Raw genomic sequence first — 19,695 nt, 5'->3', positions numbered from 1 at the left:
GGGGCATGAGTAAAATATGTAAGGAAAGTGGTGATATGTGAAAATTGAAAGTAAGAGGAAATAATACAGCTCAAAAGCAGAAAGGAATGAAACTTGGCAAATGACTGCTCTAGTTTGCTTTCTGCTGCTGTGATGGATACCATGACCAAAAACAACTTGGAGAGGAAAAGGGTTATTTCATCTTACAGGTTTCTGTCCGTCCCTTGGGAAACTCAAGGGAGGAACCTGGAGGCAGGAACTGAAGCAGACACCACAGAGGTATGGTGCTTACTGGCTTGCTTCCAGGCTTACGTTCAACAACCTTTCTTACACAGCCCAGGCCCACTTGCCTAAGGGATGGCACTGCCCACAGTGGGTTGGGCACTCCTAATCAATTAGCACTTAAGAAATTGGCCCACAGACATGCCCACAATGCCAATCTGATGGAAACAATTCCTCAACTGAGATTCTCTCTTTCCAAGTGACTCTAGGACTGTGTCAAGTTAACAGCTGAAGTTAGCTATGACAATATTTTATTGTCAAACTATGACAAAGATTTAATTTTATTTTATTTTATTTTATATGTGAGTGTTTTGCCTGCATGTATGTAAGTGCATCTTTGTTGTGCAATGCCCACAAAGGCCAGAAGAGGACATCAGATGCCCTGGAACTACAGTTAAAAATGGTTGTTATCTACCATATGGGTGCTGGGAACTAAACCCAGGTCCTCTGAAAGAGCAGCCAGTGCTCTTAACCACTAAGTCATCTTTCCAGCCCCTGATTTTTTTTTTTTTAACCAGGATATGGACTTGGGAGGTAGTTCAGCTTTGCAAGCACAATGACCTGAGTTCAATCTCCAGAACTCACAGTAAAAATATTTAAAAAACAGGTTGAGTTTGTAATCCCACTACTGGAGAGGCAGACCCAGGCAGATTTCTGGGGTTCACTGGCCACCCAGCCTAGCCTAATTGGTGAATTCCAGGCCAATGAGGGACACTGTCTCAGGGGGAACAAAAAGTAAAGGGCTTCTGAAAAAGGATACCTGAGGTTGTCCTCTGGCCAGGCGTGGGCGTGCGCACACACACACACACACACACACACACACACACACACTAGCACACACACACTAGCACACATGCACACATAATCAAAATAAAATCTGTTTCTGTGGTTCATGTTTTAAAGTGAGGTAATCTCAACCAGGCATGGTGGCACATACCTTTACTCCAAACACTCGGGAGGCAGGCGGACCTGAGATTGAAGCCAGCCTGGTCTACATAGCAAGATCCAAGCCAGTTAGGGCTACAGGAAGACCCTGTCTCAAACAAAAACAACATCAACAAAAATCAAAGAAACAAAAAAGTGATGTAATCTGGAGCTAGAGACAGGGCTCAGTGGTTAAGAGCACTTGGTGCTCTTCCAGAGGACCCAAATTCAATTCCCAGCACCCATGTGGTCATGGGTCATAACTGCTTGTGGCTCCAGTTCCACGGGATCTGATGCCCCCTGACCTCTGAGGACACTCAAATACATTCACACAGACACACATACATATAATAAAAATAAAATCTTTTTTTTTAAGATTAAAAGTGATCTAGTCTAAATTGACTCATTCAACTTTCACTGTAGGCACAGCTCTCTGTGGAGTCTGAGAGCCCAGGTATTTGGAAGACCTGAAGAAGGCCAATCCCAAACTGACTTCAAAGAAGTCTAACTAACCTGGAAGACCTCAGAATGGTCTAATCTGAGCCAGAGGACCCTAGAGTGATATAGCCTAGAATAAAGGTTCAAAGAGTAGTCCAGCCTAAACCAGAAGCATCTCTCACACATGTGGCCTGAACCTGCAGTGCTAGGAAGAAGAATGCATGTGACAGAGTGGCCTCCCTGGCACCTTTGCAGGTAGGGCACCAAGACCCCAAGCCTCCCAATTCATCTACCACTTTCCTGTTCCTGAAAGAGTCAAAATGGAGCCAAAATTCCTGGCAATATTTGGAGCTAATGTCCCTTAAACTCTTCTTTTTTTTTTTTTTTTCAAGTCAGAAATACTGGACAGAAATAATGATTTTTTAAACCTGACATTTAATGGCTCAGTTAGTAAAGGGCTTGCCTAACATGCAGGAATCTGGATTGTATCTCCAGCCTGATGGCCCATGCCTGTAATCCCAGCGCTAGAGAGATGGAAACAGGAGAATCAGAAGTTCAAGATCATCCTCAATTACACAGTGAGGCAGGCCTGGGCTACATCAGACCTTGCCTCAAAAAACAAACATTTTGTCATTTAAACAAAGAAGTGGGGGGGGGGAGCAGAAGGGAAGGAGGAGAAAGGGGGAGAAAACAACGGTGGGGGCGCTGACTCCCCCAGGTGTTGAAGTACTTTGAAATCCTCAAAGTCTCACTCATTGTTCAGAAAACCAAATAGAACAATTTTCTTTGCTCCCTGCGCACCCCTCCCACCTGGCGCCGTAGTTGTTCTTGGCCGATGCCCAGAGTGGCACCTGGTAATTCCATGGTACATTGTGTACATCTGTATCCGTTTAACCCGCTATTTACAGCCGTCCTCTACCGCCACCTGTAAGAGGCGGCGCCATAATGACACTGTCTTAAGTGGCTGCGCCAGGAACCTGGGTTTTCGTCCCTCAAAGACGCATGAAATCTGTGAAGTATTTGGCACTTGAAGAAAGAAGGGAGACAGCTGGGGCCATCACCCGTACAGGAGGGAAGGAGCGACAAGGAGGCGTACAGGACGTAAGGTCCTTCCTCGTTAGCTCCACTCGGTGGCTCCATCTCCACCGCCAGGATGAGAAGGAACCTGCCAAGCCTCCACAGCAGCGAGTTTCCTGCCAGACAACGAGCCTGCTGCCTTTTGGATTTGATGAATTCCTAGATCAGACCAGGGTATGAAGATGCGAAAGAGTAGAGACTGGGGACTCCAGAGTGGGACCCGCAGTTGGGCAGCATCTGGGGCGGATGATGCCCTCTGGAGTCTGGAAAACTGTCTGGCGAACGTGATGCTGGGCGGCGGGGCACCTGCGCTCCTGTACTTGCGGCACTTGGCAGCTCAGGGTGGTGGCAAGCGGGGTGAGTAGGGGGAGGGGGGAAGCGAGAGGAAGTCGAGGCTCGGGAGCAGCAGAAAGGCTTCCCCAGCTTCACTTGGGCCTTGGAGGCTGGGGGAAGGGGAGCACTGCCCGCCCCCGCACTTCACCCGAGGCATCGCCAGAGGTCAGGAGTTCCTAGCTATCCCCCGCACCCCAGAACCGGTACCCCCGGGTCCACAGTGCAGGCGAGAAGCTCCAGGCTGCCAGGACCGCGTGGCTGGTTCCGAGTGCGTCCAGCCGAAGGATAAACGCGGACTGTACCCGCCTGCGGAGTGGCTGGGAGTCGGCGCGGCCCGAAAGCGCCTTTGGTGTTAAGGATCCTCACTTCTGGGAAAGGACAGGGAACTGCCAATCATCGAGGGAGGGAGCGCACCGGCGCCGGGTGATGTCAGCGGATCAGCTGCTTCATAACAAAGAGGGGGTATCGCAGGGGAAAGTTGCGGCGGCGGCTGCACCCCGGAACCTCGGAGGCCAAGGGGACCCGGGACGAAGGGAGGGGGGGACGGCGGCTGCGGCAGCCGCGGAAGGCCGAAGAATTGAAAGGACTGTAGGGGGAGGCAGCGCGAGCCACCCCGACTGCTCCTCCTCTTCCTCCTCCTTCTCCTCCTCCTCCTCCTCCTCCTCCAAACTCGCAGGGCTCAGCCCCAGCGCTCGCTCAGCCACCCGGAGGGATGAGAGCCGGCCGCACCGCCCCGAGCCGGGCAGGGTCGCAGCCGCCATGGATAGCGACGACGAGATGGTGGAGGAAGCCGTAGAAGGTACGATAAGCGTTCCTCCAGGACCTACGGGTGGGGAGGCGCCCGGGCCGTAGCGCGGAAGGAGTGCGGGCTGAGACCGTGTCGGGCCGGGCTGGGGTCACCGCTGTCCCCGACGAGGGTGGCCGGTCGCTCGGCTCAAGCGGGGGCTGGACTGCCACGGCCACGCCGCCGGGAGCGCGCGGGGCGCGGCGGGGCGCAGGCCAGGAATGGGGTTCAGCGGGGTCCGGGGCCCTGGGAAGGCACGGCTCCTGCATCCAGCCGGACCACAGCAGCATCCTCGGTCGGAGTTGCGAAGCTGCCGGGCACCGTGGCTTTGGCCCTTCAGGGATGGAGGATGGGAGTGCGCTGGGGGGCAGTCCCCGGAGGCCCGCGAAGATCGCGGAGCAGCCGGGTTTTAACCACCCCTCTTCCCCCTCCGCGACTGCCAGCCCAGTCCTTCTGCTGGCCATTGCGTCCCGCCGCCACCACTGCCCGGGCTAGGTCTGTCTCCCGGCGCAGCGCACGGGGTCGCACCAGGCACGTGGCAGCCGCGGCCGCTGCTCCGAAAAAGATGAAATCTTTGCTGGGTAAAGCACGACGCTCCCCACCCGGGGCCCGAACGCTCGGAGTCCCCGAGGCGGGTGGCCGGGTCCAGTGCTACCCCGGAGCGAACTCATACACATCACCCCCTCCCCCTTCCTGCTTTCCTGTGCTGTGCAGCCGCCGCCGCCACCACGCTGTGCGGGCGCGCCGCAGCCCCTACCGAAATTGCTGGGTGACACTTAACTTTCTGAATTCCGTGCAGTTGGCTGAGGGTGATATCACCGCTTCGGTGTCGGGTTTCTCCGCCCCTTCTCGAGCGCCCCTCCCCCCCCGACTTTTGTCGCCACTATGTTTTGCTGAGTTTCCCCACCTCTTTTTTTTCCCCCCTTAGTTCTAAAAAACGCCTTGGGAACGTTATACAATCCCGTTGTTTGTATCCTGGGAGGTTATGATTTTGCAACAGTGAACAGTGGAAAATACTCTTTAGTGAAATTTATATATTATTTTATTCTATCCCAGACAGTATGTCGTGATGTTTTTGCAATATTGTGTGGTGTCATTCCAGAGTATTTTAAACTGAGCATCTCGGTAAATAATCTTTAGTCGATAGTTGAAAATGGTTTTGATATAATTTGTATAAATAGGGTCTCACAAATGATAAACAAAAATAAAGTGATGCTTTACAAATGCATACAGATGCATTGTTAGTGCTGCACTGGGAGAAATCCAGTTTTTATGTATTCATAAACACAACTGCTTTTACAGGCTGCTGAGTGCTTAGGGTAAGATGAAGTAGAATAATATTTCTGAATTCTTGAAAAGGCATCCAATCTAATGTAAAATTTAAAACATTTCTTCATCTACTTTTTAAAGCCAATTAAAAAGTGCATTTATTTTAACTTTGAAAAAGATTCACAAGGTGAATTCACAGAGCTTGTGTTTCTCTAAGTAAACCCAATGTTGGAACTTAGTGGGGTCCAAAGACATCGTTTGAATCAGTCACCTGAAGTCTTCCTTAAATTTAAAAGTTGTCTTCTTATATCTGTTATGATAGAAAACTGCTCTTACAAATTGTTAGGGTTTGCTCTCATTCCTCCATTTGGTTTTATGTGTAAAAATTTAAACCAAACCCTTGATCCCAGATTAAGCCATCCCCCTCCATGGTATTGTTTAGAAACATGTCCACTTGTCCATGGCCCTGGTATTTGCATAAACAAAGCCAGGAATGGTGGCACATGCCTGTAATCCCAGCACTTGGGAGGTGGATGCAGGAGGATCAGGAGTTCAAGATAATTCTCAGCTGTACAGCAAATTCAAGACCAGGCTAAACTATATAAAACCATGTCTAAAAATAAAAATAAAAAGATATTAATCCATGTTGGGTTTTGAAATAGTCCACTGATTATAAACCTGGAATGCCTTGGGGAGTCTGGAATACACAGTCACTCATTTGTACCTAATAGTAAACAATTAGAGTAACTTTCACCTTTGGGTTTTAGAGGGTGGTTTGTTTGGTTTTGGGGGTTCCTTTAGTTTTGTTCTTGTTTTATTTTGTTTTGGGTTTAATGTTTTATTTATTTTTATTTTATGTGTATGAGTGTATTGCCTGCATGTGTATAAGTATACCCATGTCGGGCAATGCCCAAGGAGGTCAGAAGAGGGCATTGGATGCCCCTGGAGTTACTAATGGTTGTTAGTCACCATGTGGGTGCTAGGAATTGAACCTGGGTTCAACCAGTGCTCTTAACCACTGAGCCATCTCTCCAGCCTTGCTTTGGTTTTTGAAACATGATCTCACTCTATACCCAAGGCTGGCTTTGAACTTTTAGCAGTCCTTCTGCTTCAGTCTTCTGAGTGCTGGAATTACATGTGTGAGCTACCATGGCTGGCTTTTATTTATTTTGTAGTACTGAAGATCTTGCCCAGCATTTAATGCATGTTAGGCAATTGATCTACCATCGAGCTATGCACCCAGCCCTAGAATAATTTTTCCTTAGAAGTGCTCCCTTCAGCAGCACATATATTAAAATCCTTAGAAAAGCCAGGAATAGTGGTGCACACCTATAATCCCAGTTACTTGGAAGGCTGAGGCAAGAGGATCATTTAAGCCCAGGAGTTCTAGCTGAGACTGGGCCAATAGTTAGAGTCTGTCTCAAAAACAAAACAAAAAAGTTGTTAGAGTATCTCAAGCTCAGACTTGCTAGGTCCCTAAAGCAGGTGTGCTTGCAGGAACCTGCACCCTGGGCCTTCTTCCAGATACTGTTGGCCATGGTGCTTTGCAGTGTCTACTTAAAATCTGACACACATCTCTAGCTGGTAGAGACCACTTATGATCTTTGACTAAACAGAAACTAGCTTCTTGGTGCTTAGCACACAGCCTATTCTCACTAATTTCACTGTCATCGCCATTATTATCAGCTGTAATTGTTTGGCTCTTATTATGTGCATATTCTGTACTAAGTGCTTTACAGACATTCTCAGTCCAGTCTTACAAGGTGAGTACTAAAGAATCCTCCTTTTACAGAGAAGGGATCCCAGGTGTAGAAAAGTTAAGAACCAATCAAGGATACTTGAGGAGGGAAGACAGACTGTACTTCTGGAAGACCTTTGTCATTAGTTACGCCATGCTTTCTGAGGCCTGCCTGCCTTTTTTCTTCTTCTTCTTCTTCTTCTTCTTCTTCTTCTTCTTCTTCTTCTTCTTCTTCTTCTTCTCCTTCTCCTTCTCCTCCTCCTCCTCCTCCTCCTTCTCATCCGAGCGTTCTCTATAGGGTGGTTTGTTTCTCTCTCTCTCTCTCTCTCTCTCTCTCTCTCTCTCTCTCTCTCTCTCTCCCTCCCTCTCCTCAACAGGGTCTCACATCTCACTCTATATTCTGTAGCCCAGACTGGCCTGGAACTTGCTACGTAGCCCAATCCTCCCAATGCCTCAGCCTCTGGAGTATCAAACCACAGGCACAAGCCACCACACCCTGCTACATTTATTTATTTTCCCCTGTTCCTCTTCCTCTTCTTCCTCTTCCTCCTCCTCTTCCTCCTCCTTTAGCATTTCCCTTTAAAGAAACTCATTTTTCAGCTAGATGTGGTGGTGCACACCTTTGATCCCAGCACTTCAGAGGCAGAGAGGCAGGCAGATCTCTGTGAGTTCAAGGCCAGCTTAGTCTACATAGTGAGTTCTAGGCCAGCCCCACTACAGGGAGACCTTGTCTCAAAAAAAAAAAAAAATGCATCAATCAAGCATATGAAAAAGCTTGGTACCTGGCTGAGAGGCAACAAGCCTAATGTCAGTGTCATTCTTTATGATCCTAACTTTTCAGAAACTGTTTCTGATAGAGTTTAGTGTGCTTCAGAAGAAAAATGTTTTTGGAGAAATAGAATTTAACTTTCAGCCTTTGGAACAAACACCCTTTTTCTTCTTTTTCCTCATTAGACATTTATACTTCAGAAGAAGTTGATCACTTCAGGGCTTAAGATCGAATGCCATGTATCATGACAGTAGATGCTGGGATCTCAGGGTGGCATTGCAGCCCTAGTGAAGTTCTCTTTCATTTTACTTTTTTTTTTTTTTCAATACACATCTCACTCTGTAGCCCCAGGCTGTCCTAGAACTTATTTATATAACCCAGGCTAACCTCAAACCAGCCATGATCCTCCTGCCTCAGTCTCCCAAGTGCTGGGATTATAGGCATGCACTACCATGCCTGGCTTCCCTGGTGAAGTTTGAAATGCAAGGCAGATAAAGTGAGGGATGGAAAGGACTGGTCAGGAGGGAGCAGTCTGTGTACCAGAGTCTGCCCTGCTCCTTTGGGAGGCAGCAAGCCCTTAATACAGGCCTCAGAGCACATGACAGTTCCACCTGAGCTCTCCCTGTGACTTTCTTTTCTGTTTGAGACCAGGTCTTACTCTGAAGACCCCTGCTGTCCTGGAACTATGTAACCCAAGCTAGCTTAAAATGAGTGATCTTCCTGAGCAGTTAGGTTTAGAAGCATAGACTACTGACACCAGCCATTACTGTGATTTAAAAAAACACAGGCAGGTAGAGCGAGATGGCCCACAGGTAAAGGCACTTATTGCTAAGCCTGACATCCTAAGTTCAACCCCCAGTACCCACATGGTGGAAGAAGAAAACTGGCTCCCAGAAGTTGTCCTCCATTTGTGCACCATGGCACAAGCTCACACAGATAATATATGCACATACACAGGCAATAAATAAATAAATAAATAAATAAATAAATAAATAAATAATAAATAAATCTACTTTCAGTTAGATGTGCTGGCCCATACCTGTAATCGCAGAATTTGGGAGACTAAGGTGGGGGATTGCTGCAAGAGGCCAACCTGATCTATATGGCAAGTTCCAGGCCAGCCAGGACTATATAGTCTTTCTTTTTAAAAAGGAGGAAGAGGAAGAGGAGGAGGAAGAAAGGAGAAGGAAGAGGAGGAGGAAGATGAAGAGGAGGAGGAAAGAAATGGGGGTTAAGGAAGGAAGAAAAGAAAGACAGGAAGGAAGACTTGAGGCTGCCAGTTCCTTGCAGGGAAGTGGATGGCAGCGTGGAGCTGAGAGGGGAGCTTAGTGAGAGAAGGGGAAAGCTGTGGAATTATATAGGCCCATCCAGAATACTCATGGTTCTTCTGAAACAAGAGGCTAGAAGGAGTGAAGAAGCATAAAAGGGGAAACGGGAAGGAAGCTGGGCTGAGATCGTGGACTATATGCTGGAAGCCACCAAGACTGTGGGGTCGCCCTGAAGCTAAGAATGACAGGAAGTCAAACTGTCTTAGTGAGCTGGGCAGCTGGAGGAACTGAAGCAGCCGCAGAGGCTGTCACTCAGAGACTGTTGCTGTAGTGCAGATGTGTAGTTATAAGGGGAGGAAGAAACAGAAAGGCCTGGAAATGCAGAAGAAACACTGAGGAAATGCACTCAAAATGGGAAAATATCAGAGTCCCCAGAACTAGGGGCCAAGATGAAAACAAGTAGCTCAGTGTTCTACTGCTCCACCCCCCTCAAAACAGTAAGAATGTTTTTAACAGCCCCTTACTGCCTTCCCTGCCTGTCTGTTGGTAAGGGTGTCTGTGTACCTGAAACAAACGTATGCTAAGTGTACTGGCAGTGAACATGCCACATGGGCCATATATGAAGATTCTGAACCTCACAAGCTAATGGTTGAACTCTTAAAAAGAATTACTCTTAAAAGCCAAATTGTTCTCTTCATAGCCACTGTGTATGCAACATGACAGAGAAGGCAGGTTTCTTGCATTAGTAGGCTTACTTTTGCTTATTAATTGGGGGGGGGGGGTATAGCAGTGTTTTGTCAGCAAAACCAACAGTATGTGTCAGAGTCTCTTGTTCTGAGGGAAGCATACAACACATCAGTCACTCTCTTGTGAGTAAGCGTAAGGCAATCAGCGTTCCATCTCTGATCCAAGGCCAACATCCTAACAGAATAATCTTATCAGGTTAGGGAAAAAACATTACTCAGAAGTAACTCCAGGGAGAAATTTTAACTTTCTATCATTTTTTAAGAAAACAACCTTTAGAGCAAAATGGGAAAAAAAATAGGCTTGTTACTTTTTCTTTTCTTTTCTCTGACTACTGTAAATATTTAAAAACCTTTCTGTGGACAGATGGGAGGTGCCTTGCTTGCTGGGACCCTGTTACAAACACAGAGCAGTCATTCCAGTTAACTTTCCCTGTTGTTTGGGCCTGGGGCCCATCTTCTGTGTAGTGGGAACTGGCCTGGAAGGCGACTAGCTGACTTGGCACATTCTGTAGTCGGAGCGAGGACTAGGGTTTCTGCACTGAGTTAGGCAACCCTGGAAAGGGCTAGGAATTTGCAACCAGGATATGCTGTTGAGAATCTTGGCATTCTTTGAGATTTAGCCTGCCCACAAAGTCTCCTTCCATTTCTCTGTAAGGGGCCTGGGCATTGCTAGGGTTTGTGTTTTTAAAGATAAGATTTAAGTTTTTAAAAAGTTGAAAAAGTTGTATTAGAAAATACATAATCATAGTATACCATTTAGTTCAATGGTGAACAATCATCTACATCCTCATAAAACTTGAGACATTGATTTTTAAAATATGCATGTCATTTTTATTAGTGAGTATTCATTATACTTGGTACTGGGTTATATAAGGACATTTTCATCCAGGCATGTAATACATTTTGAATGTATTACTCTCATACGCCACTGCACACACACCCCTGGATAGTTCTTTCACTTTCTTTTTTATTATTATTATTCCTTTCATTTACATGTCTGTATGAGGGGAAGGTACCTGAGGAGGCCAAGAGAGGGCGTTGGATCCCTTGGAGCTGGAGTTACAGGCGATTGTGAACAGCCCCATCTGGGTGCTGTAATAGGGCCGCATGATATCGTAGCAAGTGCCCTTTTAACTGCTGAGCCATCTCTCCCTCTCTTTAACTTTCCTGCCATTTCTTGGAGCTGCCTCATTCTACCACAGGCAAGAAGAGCAAGTGTCCAGCTTGTTTGCTCTTCTCTAGAGAGAAAGTGAATTGGTGCATCAGAGGAGGGGGCTTTCAGCAGCATCCACATGTTTAGAGTGTTTAGCGTTCTCTTGCCAGTCACATGGCAGTGTGCACTCATCTGTAAAATAGAAATTAAAGAAATTGTTGTGAGGTTTAAAGGAGATTAGCAGGAAAGCACTTAACCCAGGGTCCTAAACATGGTAGCTTCACGGTTGTATTTTTTTCTCTGTAGTTTCCCTCTCCATTCAGTTGACTATTAAAGAAGTTGTGATAACACACGACCTTGTCCAAGCAGCATTTGAATAAGAATTGTGCCAGGGTCTCTCACTGTACTGTTGAAAGGAGATGGGAATATAGCAACCTAGCATCTCTTCCCTACCCCCCTTCATTTTGAAAGCCTTTTCTGTTGTTACTGAATAATCCCACCCTCTAGTTTCTAGTTCTTTTAATTGATTACTAAACCTAAGGATAGAAAGGAAACCATGTCAAGAGGGGGAATCCTGCTGAGGATTTCAGAACTTGAACAAGCAAAAAGACTAACGAGGAATCACCACTTGGCCAAGTGTATTCATCTAAATACACAAGGTCACCTGAAAAATGGCTGTCATTCAGTAGTCCTCTGTCTCTCTGCCAAAGAAGCGGCAGTGTGATGGGGCTCCTCTCCATTGGACTGTTGAAAGAGGGATCCAAACCAAGATCCCTCATGGAGCAGGACTAAGATTTTTGTTGTCATCTCAGCTGGAATCACAACTGACCTCTAAGTGTATTCAGTGTGTTACATGACACCTTCTGTTCTGTTCTCCCTAACAGTTTCAGTGCAGAGGGCAGGCACACCTTCAGTGTTTTATTCAGAAATAGGACAGGGAGGAGGGAAGGTGGGGTGAATTTACAGTGGATTTTCGAATTAGTATTCATGTTTATCATAACGTCTCTTTTGATCTAAAGTAGAAAAACAATTTTATTAGCATTAACTGTTTAGAGTCTGAAATGTGTGATCTGTTTTCATGAGTGTGTTTCCAACACATCAGTAAATTCTCTCCTTTGAGACTAACCTAATTATTCTGATATGCATACCTAAACCAAAAGTAGGACACTAAACTCATAAGACTGTTAGTGGCTACATTTACTCTGATCCCAACATTTCATAAAAGAAAGCTTTTAGCTCTATACTGAGTGGAGGGTTTTTATGAAAAGAAAAAAAAAAGAAGTAAATTTGATCTGTTTCAATGAAAGAAATATTATCAGCAGGTATTTAGAAATAATCATCCAAATTATTTCATATGACTCAAGTTTGGGGGAATTATGTCATATAATCTGGTTTTTCTATCAAAAGAAAGCAATTATAACCTGCTTCCCTCATGACAATGACTTTCCTGGCCTTTGTAGAAAAAGTTTGTATTCAAATGGAAGGAAATAGCCAGGCTATGATGTATTAAATAGCCATGTGTGGAGCTTAGCAGTAAGAACACACACCACTCTGTGGTAGAAGACCCAGGTTTGGTTCCCAGCATCCATGGGATGACTCACAACTACCTGTCACTGTCGTTCCAGGGGATCTGATGCCCTCTTCTGGCCTCTGTGGGCTCCTGCACTCATACAGGCACACACATGCGCATAAATGAAAGATGAATAATAATAGCCATATATTATTGTGCTATGTACTACATAATCCATTCTATATCGAGTCAGATATGGCAGTAAAACATTCTATTTGTTAACTATTATTTTATTTTTCAATAATCAATACTACAAATAAAGATCATTTTAATTCTTTATGAGTGGTGGTGCATACCTTTAATCCCGGCACTCCAGAGGCAGAGGCAGGTGGATCTCTGTGATTTCAAGGCCTGCCTGGTCTACATAGTGAGTTCCAGGCCGGCTGGAGTTATAGGTAGATCCTGTCTCTAAAAAGACCAAAAAAAAAAAAGAGAGAAAGAGATAATAGCCTTATATATTTAATTTTTATTTTATAGTGCTGGGGATTGAGTTTGGGTTCTCGTGCATGCTAGCCAAGTATTCTACCACTGAACTACATCCTCAGCCTGATACTATTATCAGGCTTTGAATAAAAATTTTAGGTGCTTGGGGCTGGAGAGATGGCTCAGCAGTTAGGAGCGCTGACTGTTCCTGCAGGGGACCCGGGTTTGATTCCCAACACCCACATGGTGGCTAAGAACCATCCTTAACTCCAGTTCCAAGGGAATCCAAAGCCCTCTTCTGACCTCCACGGCATTGCACGACATGGGTACACTCACTTACATGCAGGCAGTACACTCATACACATAAAGTAAAAATAATAAATAAATTTTTTAAAAATTTTAGGTGCCTACCTCTCAACATTTTGTGGGGTTATCAGGGGGTCACAGGATCTGTATTTGAGTGTGAATTTTATGGCACAGTTGTAAATGTGGCATGCCCACTCTTCTGTAAATAAACCTATGCTCTGTTAAAAAATAATAATAATAAATAAAATGTTAGAAATTTTAGGTGCATTCATCATGGTGGTATGGCTTCTGTTTTATTTTGTGTCAGTGAGCCATCTGAAAGCCACATTTTAGTGTTTAATGTCCCTACATTGCACAGTACTTAACATTTTCATTCATCATCCAGGTTGTTAACTTGGAAGAAAACCAGTAGAGTAAATGCTGCTTTTATTTTCACTCACCTCTGCAAACTCAGCTCACTCAAATGATGGAGGAAACACTAATTGAGTGGTTCCTGGGGTTTGTGAAATATGTAGACAGTAACAAAGAACGTCAACACTGACTGTAGACATCCACACTAGACTATGCAACCTGTAACCCAGGAAGACCAAGGAGTTAAAGAGTGTAAAGACTTGCTGAGGGTCAACATCACCATTTCCATGGCCACAGGACACTGATTCCATTTAAAATATAAGCCCTCAGCCAGGCGTGGTGGCGCACGCCTTTAATCCCAGCTCTTGGGAGGCAGAGGCAGGTGAATCTCTGTGAGTTTGTGGCCAGCCTGGTCTACATAGTGAGTTCCAAGTCAACTGGGGCTACAGGGAGACCCTGTCTCAAAAAAGATCAAAAAATAAATAATAAAATAAAATTAAAATAAGCCCTGATACACAGTGGTGAGGGGTATGAAAAGGGTATCACTAAACATTCAAGGCTGAAACAATTTTATAAAGTAAAGCAGTTAGGGTAAGCTTAAATTTAAGTTTAGAAGGACTCTCAGTCAATGGAATATATAAATAGTAAAACAGTTTTTTATCTAAATTTAACATGACTGTGGGGGTCCAAGCTGTCTCTGTACTCTAGGTTGCCATGTAAAACCATATTTCATACTTAGAACATAAAAGAACTAGGTAGTTTATTGCAGGGGCAGTGTATCTGGCAATAGCCTGCAACTCAGTGCCAACCAAGTCACATTTTAGTTAAACATGGAAAGTTGGGGACATTCATTACAAATATGAGACACACTATGGAGAAGCACTGGAGACATGGTAACCAGTGCTGCAGGCGACATTGCTGAGTATAACACTCAGACCCAGATAAAATGCAAGCTGGTGCAAATTACATACTCTGAAATGCATCCACACTTTTCTTTGTGGACCTGTCAGTTCACAAAGGGTACAGAACATCAAGGAGATACTTTGCAGGCAAGGTAAGAAAGTTCTCCACACTTGGTCCGGTCAAGATAAGGAAGGGGGTGCTGGAGGGATGGCTTGGAAGTTAAGAGTGCTTGCTGCACCTCGAGTTTGATTCTTAGCACCTGTGTTGAGTGACTCACAACTGACTGACTGTAACTCTAGCCCCAGGATATCCGTTCCCCCTTCTGGCTTCTGGCAGGCATACATATGCACATGCCCACACAGAGACACACGTACAGACATACAAATAATAAGTGATAACAGTAAAATATTTTTAAAGACAAGAAAGAGGCTCTGGCAAACTTGGAGACTTACCTGACAATGTCTCAGCTGATGGCCAGCGTGGCTGGTTTTAAGATTTTCCCTGTGGTTCTCTCTCCAGGGCACCTGGATGATGATGGATTACCGCATGGTTTCTGCACTGTCACCTACTCCTCCACAGACAGATTTGAGGGCAACTTCGTTCATGGAGAAAAGAATGGACGAGGGAAGTTCTTCTTCTTTGATGGCAGGTACCACTCACTGTTCTGTTTTGTTTAGGGGTGAGGGGGTGCCCAGATATTTCTAATGAAAAAATGATACAAATGAAAAAATTCAATTATGAGCTTGTATGTACCTCACACAAAAGGTAAGAGTAACCCCAACATGTATGTACTGCTGGGGTGACCAGGATATGGCAAGTGGTTGCTATGGGGAAGCCAACCTGAGGTATGCTGAGCCCAATGGTGCTCTGCTAAGCCAGATTTAGGGGCCTGCATCTTGCACAAGTTCCTTTCATGGTCACCCAGTTCTTGTGTGGGTCTCACCTGATCATTCAAGAACTGCAATGTAGGTCAATGAAGTTATGCAAGGGGAGGGGTCATTTTCTGATGACTAGTTGGTACAGTCCCTTTAGTGACCGATTGGCACTTTTTCCCAAGCATAAGATATGCGCCATTGCATTTACATTGTCCCCAGCCCCCCCTCCGCATTTTTAAAGCAGAGCTTTGCTTATGAATCTGAACTTTAAGTTGGCCATATGTTTTTCTTCCTCTCTTTGACCTGCCTAGAATACCAGTTAGAAGAGTGCTGAGGAGTTGGCTCTGTAGGTAAAAGCACTTGCCAACCAAGTATGAGGACCTGAGTTCAAGTCCCCAGAATCCATGTAAAATCCAGGTTTAGTAGTGCATGTCTGTAATCCCAGTGGTTCTGTGATGAAATGGAAGACAGAGACAAGAGAATCCCAGAAGCTTGCAGGCCAGCTAGCCTGGTACTCACAGCTGCCAACAACAGAGACCCTTTCTTAAACAAGTGGAAGGCAAAAACTGATACCTAAGATTGTCCTCTGACCTCCACATGTGCACCATGGCATGTATACACCCACAATCACACACATAAATGTGTTACATACCAACATATACACACAAAAATAGAATACCTGCTAGATACCTGGTTCCCCAAGAGGCCTCTTTCAAGGTGTTGGCATCTGCGCCCCTCTTTCAGAATCTCTTTAACCTGCCTAGAGGGTAACTCTCCTGCCCTGTTTCCAGGGCAGTTTAATTATAGCATTTTTTCCCTGGAAAATGTCAATTTTTACTTCATGCTATAATTGTTCTTTTATGAGTAAATATAATATGCATATTTCAACAATGCATGTTTATGTACACACACACTTTTTAAGTTAGCATGCATAGTAATGGGTTTCGTTATGGCATTTTTATATATGTTACGGATAGAATCCAGGGTCTTGTGCATGCAGTGTAAGCCCTCTACCTTTGAACAGCCTCTGTCCACACCCTTTTTAAAGGACAAAAGAAAGTTATCCAAGTTTAACTAATTGGAACTTAGCTTAAGAAACTGGGACTTCTTATTCACCAGTCCTGAGATAAAGACAGGTATGCAGTGAATGAGCAGGATCTTGAGGCTCTGTTGGTACCATATAATCTGGCGCCTGATCAAAGATTTGTGCAAAACTGAGGCTATATGGAAATGTTTGTTTGGTACTCAGAATACTTTGGTATCTACCTCTCTGATGTTGATTGTAAACTCTAATCTGGGTGTTTAATGTATTCTATCATAACAGTACTCAGGTTCATCAAGATTTATAGACCTACAGGCAGGACTTGTCACTCTTTTAGAATTGGGAGAAGAAAACAAAACAGACATTCTCTATATAACTTGACTTTCTATTAGTTTATTAGACTACCTAATAATAGGCAGTCATATGGTTTTTTAGCCTGAAGTAAAGGTGAGGTAATTTACTCATATATATGAATTTTTTCAGTACTGGGGACTGAACCCAGGGCCTCTTGCATGCTAGACAAGTCTTCTACCAGTCAGCTTTATCTCCAACTTTTAAATGCTGTTTTGAGGCATTCTTCCAAGCTGCCGGGCTGGCCTCAACCTTGCACTATACCCAGAGTATAAGTGTATATGCCAGTGCTTCTCCTGAATATGCCAGTTTCAAAGTATTGACTACCATGTGCCTTTGTTCCCTGCACCCACGGCATTTTCTTTTGTATGTGTACATGTTAGTGTTATTTATTCATTTTGTGGGGGTGGAGTGTGCCACAACACATATGTGGAAGTCAGAAGACAGCTTTCATGAGTTGGTTCTCTCCTTCTACTGTAAGGGTTCCAGGAATGGAATTCAGGTCATCAGGCTTGGTGATAAGCACCTGCTGAGTCATTTTGCTGGTCCCATCTTGGATTTTTTTGTTGTTTTTTGGGGGGGGAGGGGGGTAGTTAGTTAGTTAGTTAGTTAGTTAGTTAGTTAGTTAATTGTTAGTTTGTTTGTTTTGAGACAGGGTCTTCCACTGGCCTAAAACTCACCAAGTAGACTAGGCTGGCTGGCCATTGAACCTGAGAGAATCTGCCTGTCTTTACCTTCCTTATAATCAACACTGGGATTATAAGTGCATACCACACACCTAACTTTTTTTGAGTGAATTCTGGGGTCCTTATGCTTGCAAGCAAGCTGTTTACCAGCTCAGCTATCATCCCAGCCCCTCAAGTCATTTTCTGAAGTGATGTGTCTAGCTAAGAAGGCTTCTTGTGGTTTATCACATGGCTGAGGAGGCACCGAGGAGTCTGACATTTTCCAGGTGACAAGTCTTGCAGAATTTTTTCTTCTAGGTTTTCAGAAAGTGCTTGATCACATTTCAGAGAAACTGGAGTGGAAATGAACTTCTGAAACCATACAGCCCAGCCTCCTACACGAGGCAAACAATTTTATGATATGAAAGCATAGGAGTGGGAAAGAATTGAGCAACTTTAAATATCCACCAGTTGTTCAACACTGAACACATTGCCTTCCTGACAATCTTCAAAGCTAATTTCATAATCCCATTTTATTTATGAAGAAACTAAGGCACAGAAAGACTTAATAACTTGCCCAAAGTTGCCTAGTTAGTAAGAGTTAAAGTTGAGGTGGATTCACTTCTACATTTGTTCCTTCCTTTGGCTTTGTTGATGCAGGGTCTCACATAGCCCAGCCTGGTATGGAACTCACTATGTGTCTGAGGATGACCTTGAACTCCTGATCCTCCGGTTTCCACCTCCCAAGTGCTCCACCAACTGAATTCACTTTTAGAGCTGGCCCTCTTTTCACTTCATCTCCTACCTCCTCCTGACCAAAGCAAGGAGGTAGTGTGGGCTCTGCTTTCTTCCATGCTTTCTTTCATTCTCTTTGAAGTCACTGTTAGCTGTGGAAATTTCCAAGGAGTGTGGGGTAAACTTAGCTTCTTTTCTGTAGGTGCATTAGCGCTTGATAGGAGCCTGGCAGATTGATGAAAGGTTTTCCTGAGGCGAGTCCTCTTCTTTGTTAGTTGGTCTTCCCAAACTTCTGTTTTCTCATTTATAGGGTGGACATAAATATACCTACTTCTCAAAGTTGGGATTGAATGAGAAAAAGACCTCAGAAGGTATAGCATGCTAAGCAGGTGCCAGGGAAATGGGTGGATGAGATGGTGACTGATCTTTTATCAAAACTGCTGTTACTATAGTATTAGTGGGAACAGTGGCTGGGAAAAGGCTGTGTGGGGAAAAGCATCAAAGTGTCTGGTGTCTGGGTGTCCTGCACCCTCATACAACAATCAGTATACTCAAAGGTTGTGGGACTTTCCCCATCAACAAGCACGCAAGTTAGCACCAGACACTTGGGTCACCCACTCCAGTCCAGTTCTGACACCAGACCCCCAGGAGAGGGCTTCTGCCCCCCAGAATGCACCACATACAACCAGAAGCTCAGAACAGACCATTTTACCTGAGCTGCTTCTATTTTCTTAGATTTATTTTATTTTAAATTTTATATATATGTACATCCTGTCTGTATGGGGATATGTGCACATAAGTGCAGGAGTCTGTGGAGGCCAGAAGAGGATTTCGAATCCCCTGGAACTGGAGTTATAGGCTGTTGTAAGCCACCTAACGTAGGTGCTGAGAACTGAACCTGGGTCCTCTGGGAGAACAGTGCTTCCTCTTAACACTGAGCCATCTCTCCAGCCCCTTACCTGTGCTTCTGATTGACCAGCTGTAAGTTGGGGTTGGTAAATTTTCTTGAGCAGCCCATAGAGCCCAAGGAAGCAGACGCATACGACAAGGTCTGGGAGAAAGAGCTTAGCCCTCCTGTGCCCTCTCTGCATGTCCAAGACTCCTTGTGTTCAGTTCTCTAGACACTCTGAACTTTGTTCCTTTGGGTTCTTTTAGAACTCCCATTGCATAGGCTTGCCTGCTAATACCTAGGTGGGAAAATCCAGATGGGCTTATTTTTTTTAGATTCTTTTTGGACTCTGTGTAACATTCTTCCCTTCAGTGTATAGCAAAACCTTTCTTGAATGAGGAGGGTCTAATGATCTACTATCACACATAATAGGTCAGATAATTTCTTATGGCCAGCTCTAAACAAAAAGCTGGGAGGTTTGTGTTTCTATGGCCTGCTTTGAGGAGGAGAATTTCTGGTTTCTGTCACTTGCCCTAGGGAAGGAATTATGAGTCAAGAAACATAATTAAAAAACAAAACATAGGGTGGGTTTGGACCTCCATCGGTATAGCGGCTCGGATCTCAGCAGACCGCCAGAGAGTGCCTAGTTCTGGTCTCCCTCTGGCCCCTATCTAGCAGATGGCCTGAGAACCTAAGGGACTGCCTGAGAGCCCCAGATCCTGCTTCCACCTGGTGAAGCCTTTGAGAGGGAACTGACACTGATTCTAACCACTCCAACAGCTATCAAAATACCTGAAAGCAAAACCTGAGTCCATCACTCTCAGG

General features: G+C 45.0%; 1 protein-coding gene across 1 annotated transcript in view; it reads left to right on the top strand.

Annotated features, from left to right (window-relative positions):
• The first annotated feature begins 2,252 nt into the window (after positions 1 to 2,252).
• Positions 2,253 to 19,695, top strand: part of Setd7 (SET domain containing 7, histone lysine methyltransferase) — a 62,024-nt gene continuing 44,581 nt past the window's right edge. The window contains exons 1-2 of the mRNA XM_008843426.3: positions 2,253 to 3,832; positions 14,833 to 14,962. Coding sequence (XP_008841648.1) covers positions 3,460 to 3,832; positions 14,833 to 14,962 — 503 coding nt within the window. The 5' untranslated portion in view covers positions 2,253 to 3,459. The remainder of the gene's footprint in view (positions 3,833 to 14,832; positions 14,963 to 19,695) is intronic.

The sequence above is a fragment of the Nannospalax galili genome, unplaced genomic scaffold (genome assembly GCF_000622305.1).
Source record: "Nannospalax galili isolate Female #2095 unplaced genomic scaffold, S.galili_v1.0 scaffold359, whole genome shotgun sequence".
NCBI lineage: Eukaryota > Metazoa > Chordata > Mammalia > Rodentia > Spalacidae > Nannospalax > Nannospalax galili.
Note: the sequence above shows the minus strand (reverse complement) of the source record. Positions and strands in the feature narration are given on the sequence as shown.